Consider the following 13,019-nt stretch of genomic DNA (forward strand, 5'->3'; position numbering starts at 1 on the left):
TCTCTTCATGGTGTCGCTCCTGGAGCCGCGAGGCCCATGTCCTCTCACTCCTGGTGTTCATTTTGGTTATACCTCGGAGCTGGTGGTCTTGCTAACATATAATTACTATTCTTTCTCTCCCTTTGCAGCGAATAAGCAGTGTGTGGGGAATAGTTTTAAACCACATGATACCTTGTTCCCCATCAGAATTTCCCCCAGTTCGGTACCCATGGATGGCTCCTGCCCCGTCCCATGTTTATGAGGCTACATGTAAACTGGAAGGGAGGAGCTGGCGTTGAATCCATCACCAGGAGGCGGCTGCAGCCTGAAAGGAGCATTCGTGGAAAGAAATGCCAGGGAGGTTAACAGCAGGACGGCAGAAGCTGAGATACTCACTAAAAGATTGGAATGGGAAGGCGAGAGAATTTTCCAGGAACAAAAACACAGAGAAACAGAAAACAGAAGTGAGATGTTAAAAGAAAATGAGCTCTGTAGGTCCGACAGCTGAATAATAGAAGTTCCAGGAGAAGAGAACAGAGAAGTATTTTGAACTTCCAAAAGTGAAAGGATATGAGTTTTTATTGTGAAAACTATACACATTGTTTTAAAAGAAAAGTAGGTATAGGCTGGGTGTGGTGGTGTGTCCGGAATTGGTGGGTTCTTGGTCTCAGTGACTTCAAGAATGAAACCATGGACCCTCACGGTGAGTGTTACAGTTCTTAAAGATGGTGTGTCCGGAGTTTGTTCCTTCAGGCATTCAGATGTGTCTGGAGCTTCTTCCTTCTGGTGGGTTCGTGGTCTCGGTGTCAGGAGTGAAGTTGCAGACCTTGCCGGTGGGTGTTACAGCTCCTAAAGGCAGTGCGTTTTGAGTTGTTTGTGCTTCCTGGTGGGTTCGTGGTCTCACTGGCTTCAGGAGTGAAGCTGCAGACCCTCGTGGTGAGTGTTACAGCTCATAAAGGCAGCGTGGACCCAAAGAGTGAGCAGCAGCAAAATGTATTGCAAAGAGCCTTCCCCCAGCGTGGAAGGAGACCACAGCCGGTTGCCACTGCTGGCTCAGGCAGCCTGCTTTTATTCCCTTATCTGACCCCACCCACATCCTGCTGATTGGTCCATTTTACAGAGAGCTGATTGGTCCGTTTTGACAGAGTGCTGGTTGGTGCCTTTACAATCCTTGAGCTAGACACAGAGTGCTAGAGAGAAAAGTTCTCCAACTCCCCACTAGGTTAGCTAGATACTAACTAACCAGAGTACTGATTGGTGTATTTTCCAACCCTGAGCTAGACGCAGAGTGCTGATTGGTGTCTCTACAATCCCTCAGCCAGACATAAAAGCTCTCCAAGTTCCCACCAGACTCAGGAGCCCAGCTGGCTCCACCCAGTGGATTTCTCAGGGGGGCTGCAGGCAGAGCTGCCCCCCAGTCTGGGCTGTGCAGCTGTGCACCCGCATTCCTCAGCCCCTGGGTGGTCCATGGGACCCAGCGCTCCAAAGCAGGGGCAGCGCTCTTCGGGGAGTCTGGGCCACAGCGCGGGCGGGGGAGGGGGTCGGGGGGTTCGGGCTTGGCGGGCTGCAGGTCCCCAGCCCTGCCCCTGGGGGAGGCAGCTGAGGCTCCGCGAGAACTCGAGCGCAGCGCTGTCCACTTGGCACTGCTGGGGGACCCAGTGCACCCTCTGCAGCTGCTGGCCCGGGTGCTAAGCCCCGCACTGCCCTGGGCCGGTGGTGCCTGCTGGCTGTTCGGTGTGCGGCCGGCTGATCCCGAGCTGGCACCCACCAGAACTCGCACTGGCCCACGAGCTTTGGGTGCAGCCCTGGTTCCCACCCGCGCCTCTCCCTCCACACCTCCCCGCAAGCAGAGGGAGGCGGCTCTGGCCTCAGCCAGCTCAGAGAGGGGCTCCCACAGTGCCTGCAGGCTGAGGGGCTCCTCAAGTGCCGCCAGAGTGGATGCGGAGGCCGAGGAGGTGCCAGAGCGAGGACTGCTAGCACGCTGTCACCTCTCAGTGGCTCATGCCTGAGATCCTAGCACTTTAGGCGGCTGAGGCAGGAGGATTGTATGAGGCCAAGAGTTTGTGACCAGCCTGGTAAAGACCCCATCTCTTAAAAATTTTGTTTTTTAATTAGCTGGGCATGATGTTGTGTGCCTGCAGTCCCTGCTACTCAGAAGGCTGATGTGAGAGGATTGCTTGCGCTGAGCCCAGGAGGTTGAGGCTGCAGTGAGCTACGATCGCACCATTGCGCTCCAGCCTGGGCAACAGAGCAAGACCCTGTCTCAGACAAAAAGTAGGTCCAAACGCTTAAACAGCAATGCAGTCCTCCACTGCACAAATCGGTCTATTTCTGTATTATTTGAATTTCTTCCAAAGAAAGAAGGCTGTACAGGGAGGGTTTGGACAGGAAGTTGAAACTGATCAGTGGAGAGGGAGATCCAGCAAGAAGAGCCTCGGTGGCAGTACGTGGCGTCCCCATTGCAGTGGCAGCATCCATGTCTCCTGACCCTTGAGCTCGACACCTTCCAGGCTCATCAACAAGCATCTCATGTGCTGTGAGCCATTTAATACTTGTCCTGTGACATCGTTGTTCCCATTTGCAGGCTGGGCATGAGAGTTCCAGGGCTTTGCTGGACATCTGTGTCTCAGTTGAGAGCCTCGGGGGTGGGCAGGGAGGAAACGGCTGGAGGGCAGCTTGGGAACCGTGCAGCCCCCACTGGACCCCACCCGCGAGGTTCTGTGGTCAGACGAACCCAGGGGGATTCCAACTCATGGTCATGGGAACTGAGGAGCCCTGGTGGGTCCATGGTAGAGGGATTGGTCAGGAATGTTGCCCCAGAAGCAAGACGCAGGCTGGACTGAGGCTGAGGCCAGCAGACGGGGGACAGTGCGGAGGCACAGACCCAAGCCCGGCCACTCCCCTCCTTGGGCGTCCAGCCACGTTCGTCTATTCCTCTAGGGCTCTGGTCACTCCTACTGGACAGGAGTCCTCTCTGAGCCCCCATGTACCTGGCACCGAGTGGACGTCTGCTCTGGGACTGTGTTTTAATTTGAGGGGAGACGTGGTCTTGCACTGGCGGGGGCGGCGGGGGGCTCAGAGGGTTCAAGGAAGGAGTCACGGTGTGTGGTTCATGCTGGTGGAGAGGAGGGCCCAGGCGTGTGCAAGGTTTGAGCCCAGGGAGCCTGGCGTGAGTCGCAGATGCGCTGGGTACCGTGCGTGAGGGTGAGTGGGATACAGTTCCCGCCGTGGGGAGCCGAGAACCACGAGGAAGCAGCCGGGCTGGGAAGGAAGAAGAGGGCTGGCGGCTTGAGGAGATGGATGCCAGGGCTCGGGGGTGGAAAGTGTGCGGGTAGGTGGGGGGGCTTGGCCGGGGGCACGTGTCTGGGTCGGCGGGGCCTAGGGGAGGGTTGGAAAGTGTGCGGGTGGGCGGGTCCGCGGGTGGGTGGTGGAAAGTGGACAGGTGGGCGGAGACAGGGGGTTGGAAAGTGTGCGGGTGGGCGGGGGCGGTGGGGGGCGTGGTTGAGACGGGTATTGTGGAGCAGCAGGCGAGGGATCCCACGCGGCGCCCTCAGAGTCCCTGTGAGTTACCTTGCTGCCTCCATGCTCTTTTATCTTGTTAATATCAGGACGTTTTTATCCTTTGATTTCTGGAGGGAGTCCTGTGACTTTGGTTGGGGCCAAAGATGACAAACAAGGATGTTTTATGCAGCTGCTCAGCAGGTTGGGGAATAGCTGGGTTTGGCTGTAGGATAAGGGAAGTGTAGGCGTCCTGCCCGCTGGTTCAAACATCAGTTGGAGAGCAGGGAGGGGCGGCAGAAGTAACTGCAGAGCCCCGGGGGCAGCGCCTTTGAAGGCTGTGATGTCGGCTCAATACGTGTGATACAGCTCAAGGCCATGTCCATAAAATCAGCCACAACAGGCCTGTGTGTTTTTGTGGCTGTGGCTTATGTAGAGCTAGTAACGACTGTCACCATCTCAGAATACAGCAGCTGCCAGTGTCAGATTGCTTCCCATAGGACGTCATCGCGGGGCAGCTTGTTTCTACTACATGAGCCCTGCCTGGTGTGAGTGTTATCCCCCCGCTCTGTACGGGGGCCCCTGAGACCAAGAGCTTGGTGACTCGGTGCATGGCACGGCCAGGGAGGACGCTAGGCTCTCCCGTCCTCATCCCTGAAGATGTTATGGCTCAATCGTGTCTCCAGAAGAGTGTGTGATGGAGCCCAGTGCCTCCAGACATGCCCTTCTTTGGAAATAGTGTCTTGGGGGAAACCAAGTCGGCACATTTCTGTTAAGTCACCTGGTTTATGGTGCTTGTTACGTGGCCGCAGCAGACTGATGCGTTCCATAGGAACACTTCCCCAGCTCCGACTCACATTCATCAGGGACCCTCTGTTCCCTTGGAGGACGGAGCTGCACCAGAGGCATCAGGGAGGGTGAGGAAGAGGCGTGGCCGGGCCTGGGCCTCTGGACACAGGGGACACACGCAGTCCAGGCCCTGCGTGGAGAGACAGGATGCTGGTGGGGTGTCCAGAGCCCTGGCTGGGGCTGAGTTTCTTCATCTGAAAATTGGTCGCGTGTCCAACATCAGCAGCGTATGACGAGGCCACTGGCCACACAGCCTGTGAGCATGTGGTATGTGGACAGTGTGACCGGGCACCCAGATTTCAGGTTTTAACTGATTTTCATTAATTAAAATTACATTGCTGGCCAGGCGCAATGGCTCACGCCTATAATCCCAGCACTTTGGGAGGCCGAGGTGGGTGGATTGCTTGAGGTCAGGAGTTCGAGACCAGCCTGGCCAATGTGGCGAAACCCCATCTCTACTAAAAATATAAAAATTAGCCAGCCTTGGTGGTGCGCACCTGTAATCCCAGCAACTAGGGAGGCTGAGGCAGGAGAATCACTTGAACCCGGGAGGCGGAGGTTGCAGCGAGCCGGGATTGCACCACTGCACTCCAGCCTGGGCGACAGAACAAGACTGTGTCTCAAGAAAATTACATGGTTGCATGTGACAGCCCAGTGGATGTGCGGCCACTGACCGGGGGGTGCCCCCTCTCCACACTTTCCGATTCTGCTTTCCTCAGACAAGGAGGGCCGTGCTCTGGCTGATGCCCCGGAGGGGTTAGAAATCAGTATTTTAGGAACACGTGTCAGTGCTCACAGCTGGGCAGGTATGGACGGACACCTCGGGGTGACCGCTGAGTATATTTTGTGGCCGCGGCAGCCCTGGCAGGAGAACTCAGCCTCCTGATCTTTCTCAGCTGCCGTGGAACAGGCAGCTTGCGTGGAACTGAACTTTCAAACGTGCCTTGGGCAGTGAGGATAATTTCATTCGTGTCTGTGGTCTTCTGTAAATCCTTCAGAGAGGAAGAAATGAACCTATTATGGTCCTGCCTTCCTGCTCCAGCCAGAGCCGGTGCGGGAAGCGACGAGTGCTGAGCCTTCCAGAGGCCGCCGCTGGTCTGGATTTAATGCACTGTCCTGCCTGTGACTGTGGCGGGGAGGACGCTGTCAATGTTAGGTATGAGCACCTTTTTTGAACACAGATTGTCTGCCTTTAGGGAAGTCACAAGTGGATTCTGCCCTGGAAGGTTGATGATTTGTCTTGGATCCTCAAGTGAAAAGAACTCTCTGGCAGGTTCAAGGAAAGCTCTGTGGGAGCCGCAGTGTTGGGCATTGTGTTTGTGGGACCATCCGACGAGATTCCAGGGTGCAGTGAGTGGCTCTGCTGGTCGGAGCTGCTGGGGGCTGCCTCCTGGGGAGAGCGAGGGGCTGGAAGGACCCCAGGGGTCGGGCGTACTTGGCTCCATGAGAGTGGACGGTGCACAGCTGCCCCGGGAACCCCATGACTGGCTCGTGGGATCATTCATCACCCGGCCAACACGCCGTGCGTCTGAACTGGTGGCTCTCCAGTGATTTCCTCCCCAACAGCCCTTTTTCAAATCGAACAGAGATGGTGGAAAACAGGCCCCAGCAGATGCAACTGTGTCATGCGTGAGGCCTGGTCGCCTGAGTGCCCGTGTCCAGGGATGAGGTTTGAGGTTTGCAGTTCTGCGGAGCGAGGACCCTGCCTGTCCCTGACCCTAAAGGAGCCCCAGAGGCAGGACGTGGGCTCCCGTCAGCACCTCCAGCGCTCTGGTTCTGTGCATTGTCAGAATCCAGGGTTTGGAGGGACGGTCACGGGAGCTGCAGCATTGGAGGGGGGTGCCGGCTCCCACGGAGGTGACATCCTGGGCTGGTCCTGCTGCGGCGGCCCACAGCTTGGGGTCCCAGCCCCGCCATCCTGCCCCGAGCACGTGTCCTACTGGCCTCACACGCATGTCTCGTGACCTCTCACGGCCCTCTCCAATGCTGTCACCACTGCCTGTGATTTTCATCTGGATAGAAACGTGGCCGAGACCGTGAAAGGGCACCGATGGTGGTGGAGTCCCGCGCTGTGATTTGATTGATTGAGACTTCATTCCCGCTTCTTCAAGACGTGTCTGTGGAGTGGTGTCGCCTGTGCTCGCGTTAGTCTAGAGCTGTACCGGGGATGCTGGAGTTAGTCTGGAGTTAGGTCGGTGCCGGGGATGCCGGAGCAGGCCCCGAGTTCTGCTGTGGACGTGCCTGGGGCTCACCCGTGGGCAGCCCCTCCTTAGGAGCAGCACCCAGCAGCAGCAGCAGCTCACGATTTCAGCCGGGAGGAGACTGTGAGGGAAGAGATCCCTCAGGTGGCGTCTGCAGCTGACTGGGTCAGTGTTTCCCCTCTGGCTGTTAATGGGAAGTTGGCACAGGAAAGCATTCTGTGGGCAACTGAATTTAGGGAAGGACGCGCGCGGAGCCTGTCTATGGAAACGTGTGTCTCTGATCTCCACGTAGGGTGTGGAGGCGGTAGCCTTTTCAGACCTAGTGGATCGTTGACTGCCTCCGGAGGGGGTGGGTTCTGAGGCCTGGCCTTGATCCCTGAGGCCCTTTGGAAAGTTCTGGAAAAGGTGAGTGAATGGGTGTGGCTGTGGAATGAGACAGAGGGCAGATCTGCAAGGAGCCCTCGGAGGTGTCGAACCTCAGGACTTGAGTGTGGGTGTGTGTTCTTGCACTGTTGGGCATGGGGACTAGGAGCTCATCAGGGAAACAGTGTCAGATATGACCCCACAGGCTCAGACCACACTGATGAAAAATACCGACAGCTTCTACGTGGCACGGGGCCAGCACCTGACCCTGTGGTGATCACAAGGGTTAGCGCCTCCCTGCCCCGACTATCTCACCAGGGTTTGCTCTCTGCCTCAGCTACACGGTCAGCTCTGTGCAAATGAGAAGCATGTGATGGAACTTTTAATTCCACATTTTGCACAGCATTTGGTAGGTACTAAAACTCATTATTGTTTTATTTTCTGTCTCTCTTGATTTGCACAGAGTTGAAAGTTTGTAATACTGTCTTGTTTGTGATTGATTGTATTTGGGAGAGAATTGTTCTTTTTTCAACATAGAAGGCGGTGGGGGGATGGAGGAGAAGGGAGTGGTTATTCCAGATCATCTCTTGTGGTTTCATCCATTGCATTTATGAGAGCCTGCTGTATACTCAGCCAGACAGAAAGTCGATCCAGGGCCAACATATGACTGGTGTTTCTTTGCAACACCCTCTGCTCGCCCTCTCTCCTGAGTAAATTGCCCTAGAACAGGTAATAAGCAGAGACCTCTGTTCTCCCTCTCTCCTGAGTAAACTGCCCTGCCCTAGAACAGGCAATAAGCAGAGACCTGTAGGTGCTGCCTTCATGGAGGGCTGAGGAATGGCTGCAAGTTCGTCGTGTGGAGTATTTAGGATGAAAGTTCAGCTTTTCCTCTAATTGAGTTTAGAAAGATAATCACACATTTCCCGTAGACATCTCTTCAGCTGCACGTTACTGGACTGTGTGCTTTGCAATTTGTTTTATGTTGATGAATCTTGGGAAAGCCATTCTCTGTTATTTTCACCTCTCCTTCCCTTACCAAATAAGGTATTTTCTTCACATTTTACTACTGAAGTATGAATGTAAATGCAGCCCTTACTTTCACATTCTTCTTTGTGATTCACACTTGATGGAAGCTCAGACTCTAGAAGACCCAACACAACGTTCCAGCAGCCCTCCATCTCCAGGCTCTAATTGCGCCTAATATTTTAAAAGCCATCACAAAAATTGGTGGGTCCATTTACCTTATTGTGGGAGCCCCTGGAGTACAGCTTTCAAGACCCTGATGGCCCATTAGGGGCATCCATTAAACCCGGCTGCATTCCCATTCCAGAAATGGCACAGATGATAATCACACTCACATGATTAACCTTTTCAATGAAAAATGTATGTCATCACGATTCTTCTGTACCATTTAATTTGTTAGGCCATTCTGGGCGTGCTGACTTTGTGCAGCATTGGATGACCTTATTAGAAGAAACACTCGTAACAGTTAGTGAGATGCCTTCCTCCACCCGAATGATAACAAATGCATTTTATTTGTTTGTTTTAAAACAGGTTTTGCCTGGCATTCTGCAGAAGCATTGCTGTATCTTACCTGACAGGAATACAGGTAAATACATTTCATTCTTCTGATTTGAGATTATAGGTTTCATATCAGTAGCAAAATTGAGAAATGTGATTACCTAATTTAGATATTTTGTGCATTTTTATGTTGTGGGTTGTTTTTAGTGCAAGGTTGCATATTAACTAACTATAAGATGTGAAAATAGGATATTTAGTTCTGTAATGAGTTATGAGCTGAGCCCAGAGATCTGTTTTTATTTGACAGAGGAAATTGATTTATTAATAGATGATTGTTGTATTAGGTTTTTAAGGGAAAGTGGTTGTCTTATAAACTTGAATTTGTTGGTTTCAAAGCTGTTTCTTTTGCTAATTATACTTATTTATTAAGGAAAAAACACCATTTTTATTGGCTAGAGTGAAATGTATTTGGAGTCTGTTTGCAGTCAAGGCCTTTCTTTGTGATCAGGGAAGGAACTGGCTAGATGTTATGTTCTTAAAACCCCGAAGGTCTCAGTGAATAAAACGTGGGCATGAATGTTTTGAAGTGGGAGATCCATCTCTGTGTAACTTCTCATGACAGGACAGGTGTGTGTGGCTGGTGGTTGTGAGGAAGTGTTTTGCGTGACTTTTAAGGAAACATGACGAAGAAAGAGAAGGTCTAAAAAAAACTTTGTTATCATACAATGAAGGGGAAAAAGAATCAGTCGGGGGCCGGGTGCGGTGGCTCAAGCCTGTAATCCCAGCACTTTGGGAGGCCGAGGTGGGCGGATCACGAGGTCAGGAGATCGAGACCATCCTGGCTAACACAATGAAACCCCGTCTCCACTAAAAATACAAAAAAATTAGCCGGGCGTGGTGGCGGCGCCTGTAGTCCCAGCTACTCGGGAGGCTGAGGCAGGAGAATGGCGGGAACCCGGGAGGCGGAGCTTGCTGTGAGCCGAGATCGCGCCACTCACTCCAGCCTGGGCGACAGAGCGAGACTCCGCCTCAAAAAAAAAAAAAAAAAAAAAAAAAAAGAATCAGTCAGGGCTTGTTATCCTGTGGATATGGATCTGCGTTTTTGTTATCCTCCTGCAAGAGTTCTGATTTATGTTTATCAAAGAAATTGCAAGTCCTGAGGAAAGTAAAGAGAAGGTGGTGCGAGTTTATTCATTTCTAAAAGCAATCATGTTCTGTCAAGTATGTATTTGTGTCCCAGGATATCTTAGTTGCGTATGAAACAGAGGTTTGCTGACATTTTCTTACTTGTTTTCTAGCTATAACAAGTTAATTACAAAGACTCTTCCATGGCAATTAGAAGAATTTAATTTGTTGGGCTTTACTGTTGACTCACCACTAAGAATGGCATCTCAGTAGCCAACGTTGTCTGTATTATACATTCCAGAGTAAAACACCGGGTGTTTTGAGAAAAATACAATCTTTATTTATTAATTATGAGCATGGATGGATGACATTACTGATAGTACTCTTCTTCAAACACAGAACTGTCCCTGTTTTGTTTTTTTTTACCCAGTCAACTGTGTCTCAGCTACAAGTTTGAGCATATCTACTGCTTACGGGGAAGCTCGTTGAGTGTGTCAGATATTTTTGAGCCTCTTTTTATTTTCTGGAAGTCTTGGTTATAAGTAAAATTACATGAAAAAGTCACATGTGCAAAAACAAAGATTTTGGCAACTGTGTCCATCAAAGTCAGCATCACAAAATTTTTTAAAAGAAATTAATTTTCCGGGTTCAGGTGAATCATTACTCTGATTCTAAGAAACATCAGAAATAACGGTAAAATAAGTTAAAAGCTAACTACTTTACTGTGGGCATCTCAGTGGGTCTTAAGTATGGAAATGCATTTTCCTTGTTTTTTTTTTTTTTTTTTTTTTGACAATTTGTTCTGTTAATGGTTTTAAGTTAATTTGGAAAACATCGCCAACTGGAGATGTTTTATTTGCTCTTCATGAGACTCTAAGTAATCAATCTGTAGAACCAAGAGAGTTGCCTTCCATTGGGGCCTCAATGCAGAAGACAGTAGCCGGGCAATTTCCTCAAAATTATTTTTATATTATAGAATGTTTCACTGTCATGTCAGCTGTGGAAGACCATAGGCTTTAATATTCGGTGTGGATAAGGGAAGGAGTGGCTCCAGAGAAGAGAGAGGAGTTGGTTGAGATTATAACTCTTAAAAGTGTAAGTCCATTCAGAATGGAAAGATGGGGAGAATTCTAGCTTTTAGCAAAGAATTTGCTCCAGTATGTCCAAAGCTCCTTCATGATTTAGAAGATCTTGTTTGGAAATGTCTTCGGACCTCAACACAGCGGAGGTTCTCGGTGAAAGCTTCTGCATTTCAGTGGCATGTAAAGGTTCTTGTAAGGGTGACTGTAATGTTCTTCTACCTTAATGGTTTTGTGGAAGAGTTTTCAAAATTTCTCATTAAGGACATTAACTTTGGAATGGGCACCAAATTTCCGTTTTGGAAGGTGAAGCGCGTTCTGCAGAAGGAGGATGGGGACGGCTGCCCAGCAGCAAGAATGTAGCGAGTGCTCCGAACTGGCTGCTTAGGCAGCAGCTCCACGGTGGATTCTGCGTTACGGGTGCTTGACCAGAATTAGAAAGAAGATTAACTTTGGGATGAATCATCACTTTTTTCTCGTTTGGTTTTTACTTATTTTAGAAACGCTTTATACTCCATTAATTTTATACATGTCATGTTTCTGAATTAAACATGGCTGCTTGTGAAAGATAAATATATTATCATTTTCTCTCGCAGTTTTGATTACTTGTGATGGTTTTAGGCAACGCCGTGAAGCGTCAGAGGGAATCCCACTGGTTACTTTCCCATACGGTCTTGTTTGGCTGCTTGTTCTCAGAAAAGCGTGTTTGTTGGTGGAGAATGTGACCAAGGTGACCATCCTTTTCATGAAGGCACAAACGTAAATGCATATGTAGCTTTTAAGCCTTTAAAAAAAAAAAAAAACCCAAAACACATTTATGCCTGTCTTTAGTTCTAAGCATTCTTGCCTTTTCTTGCTTTGGTGACCCCTGATTGGCCTTTCATAGGCCTTTGGTTTGCGACCTACCTGGAGTGGGCTTTGAAGCCAAAATACACAGGAAGGTGGAGTGACTTGGGGAAGAGTGGACGTCTCAGGTGTCTGGATTTTAGCAGCTGCCTCTGGCTTGAATCCAGCATCACCTTTTACTAGGATTGGTGTCCTTGGAGGGGGTGTTCCATCCTTAGCACACCTTTTTTGGTTAGCGGGCTATAGAAAGGATCGCCAAGCAAGGCAGGCCTTGGGCACGGCATCCTGGACGCGCCACCACGTTTGGGCTGAAGGCAGGCCCACTTGCTGCTGGACTCGGGCTGTCGAGTTTCTGGTGAAACTCAAGGCATCGTGCAGTTAAAATAGTCCCAGATGCCTGCCGATTCCTGCGTGGAGCTGGAATCCTCATTTGAGGAGTGACTTTTTCACAAATACCCTTTCATGACGAATCGCTGTTTCCTGAGGGAAAGTGAACCTGTCTAAAGTTTTATAGCCAGGTGTGCCTCCTAGGAACAGGTGTTCCTCCTAGCAACAGAGACCTCTTACAGTTGCTTTAGTACTTTTGACCCAACTGGAGGGGTGAGAACTTTGGTTCCATGGTGAAGAGATGACGCGGCCTAAGCAGTGTGTTTTCCTTCAGGGACTCTGTTTCTTAGGATGTGTGTATAATGTACGTTGGAAGGATGCTGGAGAATGTTGGAAGGATGCGTGTGTAATGTATGTTGGAAGGACACGTGTATAACGTATGTTGGAAGGATGTGTGTATAATGTATGTTGGAAGGATGCTGGAGGATGTTGGAAGGATGTTGGAGAATGTTGGAAGGATGCATGTATAATGTATGTTGGAAGGACACTGGAGAATGTTGGAAGGATGTTGGAGAATGTTGGAAGGATGCATGTATAATGTATGTTGGAAGGACGCTGGAGGATGTTGGAAGGATGTTGGAGAATGTTGGAAGGATGCATGTATAATGTATGTTGGAAGGACGCTGGAGGATGTTGGAAGGATGTTGGAGAATGTTGGAAGGATGCATGTATAATGTATGTTGGAAGGATGCTGGAGGATGTTGGAAGGATGTTGGAGAATGTTGGAAGGATGCATGTATAATGTATGTTGGAAGGACACTGGAGAATGTTGGAAGGATGCATGTTTTCATGTAGGTTGGAAGGACACTGGAGAATGTTGGAAGGATGCATATATAATGTAGGTTGGAAGGATGCTGGAGAATGTTGGAAGGATGCAAGTATAATGTATGTTGGAAGGATGTTGGCGAATGTTGGAAGGATGCATGTATAATGCATGTTGAAAGGATGCATGTATAATGTATGTTGAAAGGATGTTGGAGAATGTTGGAAGGATGCTGGAGAATGTTGGAAGGATGCATGTATAATGTATGTTGAAAAGATGCATGTATAATGTATGTTGAAAGGATACTGGAGAATGTTGGAAGAATGCTGGAGAATGTTGGAAGGATGCATATATAATGTATGTTGGAAGGATACTAGGGAACACATCAGAGGCCACCTTCCATTTAAT

The 13,019-nt window shown here is 50.0% G+C and overlaps 1 protein-coding gene across 5 annotated transcripts in view; it reads left to right on the top strand.

The window, feature by feature from the left end:
• DLGAP2 (DLG associated protein 2) overlaps positions 1-13,019 on the top strand; it is a 919,850-nt gene that overhangs the window by 184,240 nt on the left and 722,591 nt on the right. For all 5 annotated transcript variants that reach the window (XM_045398975.3, XM_045398980.3, XM_045398976.3 and 2 more), the window contains one exon: positions 8,445-8,499. In XM_045398975.3, coding sequence (XP_045254910.1) covers positions 8,445-8,499 — 55 coding nt within the window. The remainder of the gene's footprint in view (positions 1-8,444; positions 8,500-13,019) is intronic.

The sequence above is a fragment of the Macaca fascicularis genome, chromosome 8, assembly GCF_037993035.2.
Source record: "Macaca fascicularis isolate 582-1 chromosome 8, T2T-MFA8v1.1".
In the NCBI taxonomy this organism is placed as follows: Eukaryota; Metazoa; Chordata; class Mammalia; order Primates; family Cercopithecidae; genus Macaca; species Macaca fascicularis.